Genomic DNA, 4929 nt, shown 5'->3' with positions numbered 1-4929 from the left:
ACCATGCCATGTTGAAAATGTGTATTTTTTTTGTAATCTCCCATTTCGCAAACTGACACAGAGACCCACTAAACACCATTTGTGCTTTGAAAAAAAATCATTTATCAGTAGCACTATTTGTCTACTACATGCTTCATAAAAGTGTTTTATTTGTTTATAAAATGTATATGATTGCTGCCCTTTGATAACCTGATACAACATGTAAGTAGCATCAACCACTGACATGAAAAGGAAAGTAAAATACTTCTGTTACTTTGAAAATGACCTCAGGCTCAACTCACACATGTCGTTAGTTGAGCTCATTGAGACTGAATTTCCTGACTGACCAATTACATCATCTCCACACTTCTGCTTCTATTCTTTCAACATGGACTAGTCGTGCATGTACAAAGCACATAAACACTGAATGTTCAACACCACAGACGCCCAAAGCTTTTCTCTTGTTCTGCCTCCAATGCGCCATGATCGATCGCTTTATCAAGATAGATAAGGCACCCACGAACTACTGCCACAACCTCATCCATCCATGATACCCAGTGTGGTTTGAAAAAAAAAACATTTATCAGTAGATGTAGTTTTGAAAGCAAGCACGTAAGGTAACTATTTCTAACCCCTCCGTATAAGAAAATTGAACGGAGGCTTGTGTCAGGGTAACCGAAGTTTAAAAAAAGGTGTTGTATGTGCTGGATTTCATGATTTAGGTCTTGGAAGACCTGAACAGGCAAGCATGGTATTGCAAGTAAGAAAATGTGAAACATTGCTAATAACGTGTCTCATTTACCAATAAGGGCTTTATTTTATACCAAAGTTTTAAGCAGCTACAGTTTACAATTCAAAAATGAAAATGGAAATACATATGGTTAATGTGGATGCAACAAAAGAGTTTTTTCTTAGAAGAAAAGACTGGACATGGAGAAACTTAGCAAGGTTTAGAAAAGACTGGGCATGCAACACTCCCAAACTATTTGAATCCAGAACAGAGAATTGTACAGAAGGTATAACGATCCCCAGGATCTGCAAAAGCTTATCATATAGACCACTTCATCTGAGTTGAAACATTATCAATCAAGCTTCATAAGATCTTTTCAACAACTCATGAAAAAAAGCGAAGACGATGAAACATGTGTTCTGTATACACATGTCTTTAAAAAGAGTTCCCTAAACCTTGTTTCACCGAAACAGAGAAGAGGCACGCCTAAAGCATATTCATGATAATGTAAAAAAAATCAGTTAGTAAGCTCGACAAAACAAATGGCAGTCTGTAACACCATTACATAGGGCAAAGGGACATTAGTTTGCCAGCATTGTTCAGTGATGCAGGGATAAGGGGAACATGACAATAATATACGTACATTCATAGCCAAAGGTAGACCACCCAAACAAGGGGAACATGACAAAGACATAAGATCAGTAGATTTTGCTAACTCTAGCACTAAACTAAATCACGAAGATCAGTAGGTCACTGCAAAAAAAGAATAAAGAATGCATGGATATACCTGTAGATATAAGGCAGACCTGTAGGTAGAACGACCGTCTTTCATAAGTCAGGAACAATGTTATGTATCTTAATTTTGCAATATGTTCCTGTGTAGGAAAGCTATAAAGAGAACCTGAATGCCTTGCGATACCTGGGAGAAAACAATATGGAAGCAGCATATTATAATATATATATGAGTACCAGCAAAAAATGGTATGTTGGTGGAACTATAGATCTTTTGTTGGTTTAAATAGATGCTGATTAAAAGCGCTAAACCCCATTTTCTTTATCATGGGCAGAAGTTAGAAACATAGGTTCAATGTATGGGAATGAATAACCTGACAAAAACATCTTTACCACGATAGTCTATAGAACACGGATTCATTATCTTATATAGTGAGCCTACAATGGATTTATGAGTGTCAGCACCAAGCTTTAGGCAAAGCATGTGAGCTTCAGAAGAGTTAACCAAGTAAAGCAGAAACTTCATATAATAATTTACAGAGAAGAGAATTATAATAAGCATGTTAAACTTTTGACATGCTCACTATGGTTGTCATATAGCATGGGGGTATCCTATAGAAACACAAAGAAGCTATTAAATGGCAAAGAAGATCACCAAGTACAGAAGGAACGATCAAAGCACCTTGTGTTCCACGCATGATTTTGAGGAATTCCTTCAAAAACAAAATCCAGGCGATTCATCAGTTTACATGTAGGAAAAGATTACTGGGAGGCAAGTAGAATTACCTTCTTTTCAACATATGGTGTGTATCTGGTTCGTTGGTGTAGTGTCCCGCAAGTATGATCGAAATGGTAGGTAGAACAAAGGTGTATGATCCACCAATCACCGCAGGCAATCGGGTACCAAAGAAACTCTGTAGAAGGGTGTTGATTCCAGCCAAAAACATCATTATCTGCATAACAACTGCCTTGTCGTCCTAACAAATTTAGAACACCATTAGTCACCAATCGATAGATTCAGTGCAAAGCAACAGAACACAGTAAACTTCTGATCTTACACTGTTTCCTCCCATCTGCGGAGCGAGTGCAGAACGTGATGTATAATCCAGCGCCAGATAGTGATGCCTCCGTCAATCAAATTCCTAGGAATTTTCTCCAGAAATAGACCGAGTTAATCACTCTGTTATACAAAAAGACCTAAAACACTATTGCCGAGCATCCACACTCGAACTAAAAACATCAATTCGTAGCTAATCCCGAAATACAAATAGTAATCCAACGAAACCAAGACACCGCATTCACCAAATATGGAGATCTGAAGATCGGAAGGAAGGCGGATGGCTAAACGCACACAACACACACACACACACACACACACACGCACGCACGCACGCACGCACGCACGCACGCACGCACGCATCAAGCAGGGCAGGAGGACCAGGGAGAGCAGGGACTCGGAGGAAGTTACCTTGCCTGGACGGGATTCCTGACCGCAACGGTGGAGCTGATTCGCGGCGGCGACGGATGTGACTCGAGGCGGCAGCCAGGGTGACTCCAAGCGGCGGCTAGCGAATCCAGCCGGCAGCGGCGGCGAGGCCATGCGGGCGCCCTAGATCCAATCTGTCGCCCTGGTCTTGTCAATCGAGCGAATAGGGTTAGGAGTAGACTGAGCTCCACCGCTACGTAGTGTCGACGGCGTCCCTAACGGCGCATCAAGGGCGGCGGCGTTGGAGAGGAGGGAGCGGAGAGGAGATGAGGTGGAGGGGCGCGGGCTTGAGGGCAGCGACATGGGAGAGGAGGGAGCAGGGAGGAGACGATGCGGAGAGTTGGCGGAACCCTCACGTTTCGGAGGATGGGCGCGGTGCGCGGGCGGATGGGATTGGTGAATCCCGACAGGAACGAGACGCGTACGCAGCCAGTGGCACCGACGAACGGGACCAGGAGCAGCGCCGGCCCACCCGTCATCGCTATAGAACATACGTGGGTGCATACGCATCGGTCTATCCCTGCGCAACTGGTCCCCGTACCGCATGACGCGGGCAGCGCGCGAGGAGCGGGCCCAGGCGCGTTTGACCCGGGAATGCGACGCGACGGAGGCAAGGCGCACATGAAAAAGTTACGCTGGTCACGATGGACAAGAACATAAGCTAACTTACATACTTTTCTAAACTATATTACTATCTACATAATGGGTAGAAACATCTATGTAGTATCATGCAACGATGTATTTATTAGGTTATAGACTCATTGTTCTTGAAGTGTGTGATGTTCCGGTAACTTAGCTAGTTACCACAAGCACCTCTTTCTTCATTAAATATGTGTCACATAAGCAAAGTTGTATTGGAGTGTGTGATGTTACTCCTAAGTTCCTCCCCATTGTGACCAGCCTTACAGCCATCAGATCGACATGTGGGACCAAATAGCAAGCAGGCTCATTTACAGCCGCACCAACAGGCGAACCAGAGGTGAGCGAACCAGAAACTGGGCAGTGCCCATGATGCGCGCACGCGGCGCGGCAGGAGAGGCCGCTCGCGCACCCACAAAACTTTCACCCAGCCAATCCGCTTTTGCCCGACCCCACAGGTCATCCCCGTCCAGGTTTCACCGCACAGTCAAAACGGCAACGCACGTTTTCCAGTCAGATCCAACGATCAGCGGTGAAAAAAAGACCGTGTTGCCCCTGATCGAACGACCAACGAAAGTTGAAATCGGGGGAGCTCCTTGTGAGCGAGTTGGCTAGCCTCTTTTACCTTTTAAATGTCCAAATGCACTTTTGCACAACAGAAAGTGGAATATTTGGGCTTTGTCATTTCTGCTGAAGGAGTTTCCGCAGATCCTACTAAAATTGAGGCAATCACCCAATGACCCACACCAGAAAATGTAACTCAGCTCAGGAGTTTTTTGGGCCTGGCAGGATACTACAAAAGGTTCATTAAGAGTTTTGGAATTATCTATAGACCTCTGTTTAATGCATTGAAGAAAGATGCTTTTACTTGGTCTGGTCAACAAACTCAGGCTTTCCAAACTCTCAAAACAAGTATAACACAAGCCCCAGTCCTAGCACTACCTAACTACTCCTTTCCTTTTGTCGTAGAAGCAGATACCTCTGGTTATGGAATTGGAGCAGTATTAATGCAAAAGGGCAACCCATAGCTTTCCTAAGCAAATATTTGGGCCCAAAAGCATCAGGACGGTTCACTTATGACAAGGAAGCTCTGGCCATCATTGAAGCACTTAAACAATGGAAACATTACTTTGCCTCTTCCTCCATCAGAATAACAACTGATCAGCAGAGCCTTAAACATATCCAAAAGAAGAAGCTTACTGAAGGTATTCAGCACAAACTGCTTATTAAACTCTTAGGCTACAAAATTCACAGTGGAATATAAGAAAGGAAAAGAAAACAAAGTAGCAGATGCATTGTCAAGAGTCAAATATGCTCTGCAAACCTTGTCCAGTACTGCTGCAATACTAGTTTGGATTAAAGA

General features: G+C 43.7%; 1 protein-coding gene across 2 annotated transcripts; it reads right to left on the bottom strand.

Moving 5' to 3' along the window:
- Positions 1-231: 231 nt before the first annotated feature.
- On the bottom strand, positions 232-3298 carry LOC125508564 (nucleobase-ascorbate transporter 7-like). Of its 2 annotated transcripts, none has more exons than XM_048673318.1 (6): positions 2910-3298; positions 2500-2583; positions 2228-2418; positions 2124-2154; positions 1611-1628; positions 232-1534 (listed from the first exon to the last, which is right to left on the bottom strand). In XM_048673318.1, exons 2-6 carry the CDS (start codon positions 2512-2514, stop codon positions 1460-1462), a joined length of 330 nt encoding a protein of 109 aa, XP_048529275.1. In that variant the 5' UTR covers positions 2515-2583; positions 2910-3298; the 3' UTR covers positions 232-1459. The 2 variants fall into 2 exon arrangements, with proteins under 2 accessions (XP_048529275.1, XP_048529274.1); XM_048673317.1 differs by having other exon boundaries at positions 232-1515; positions 2910-3297.
- Between the last annotated feature and the right edge of the window lie 1631 nt (positions 3299-4929).

This window comes from Triticum urartu, chromosome 5, assembly GCF_003073215.2.
Source record: "Triticum urartu cultivar G1812 chromosome 5, Tu2.1, whole genome shotgun sequence".
In the NCBI taxonomy this organism is placed as follows: domain Eukaryota; kingdom Viridiplantae; phylum Streptophyta; class Magnoliopsida; order Poales; family Poaceae; genus Triticum; species Triticum urartu.
This window is presented reverse-complemented; position numbering and strand designations above follow the sequence as displayed.

What these genes read in the sequence shown, in the direction of transcription:
- LOC125508564 (XM_048673317.1), bottom strand. An exon ending in CACCATATGTTGAAAAGAAG is followed by an intron (nt 2,155 to 2,227) that starts GTAATTCTACTT and finishes TTGTTTTTGAAG; the next exon opens with GAATTCCTCAAAATCATGCG.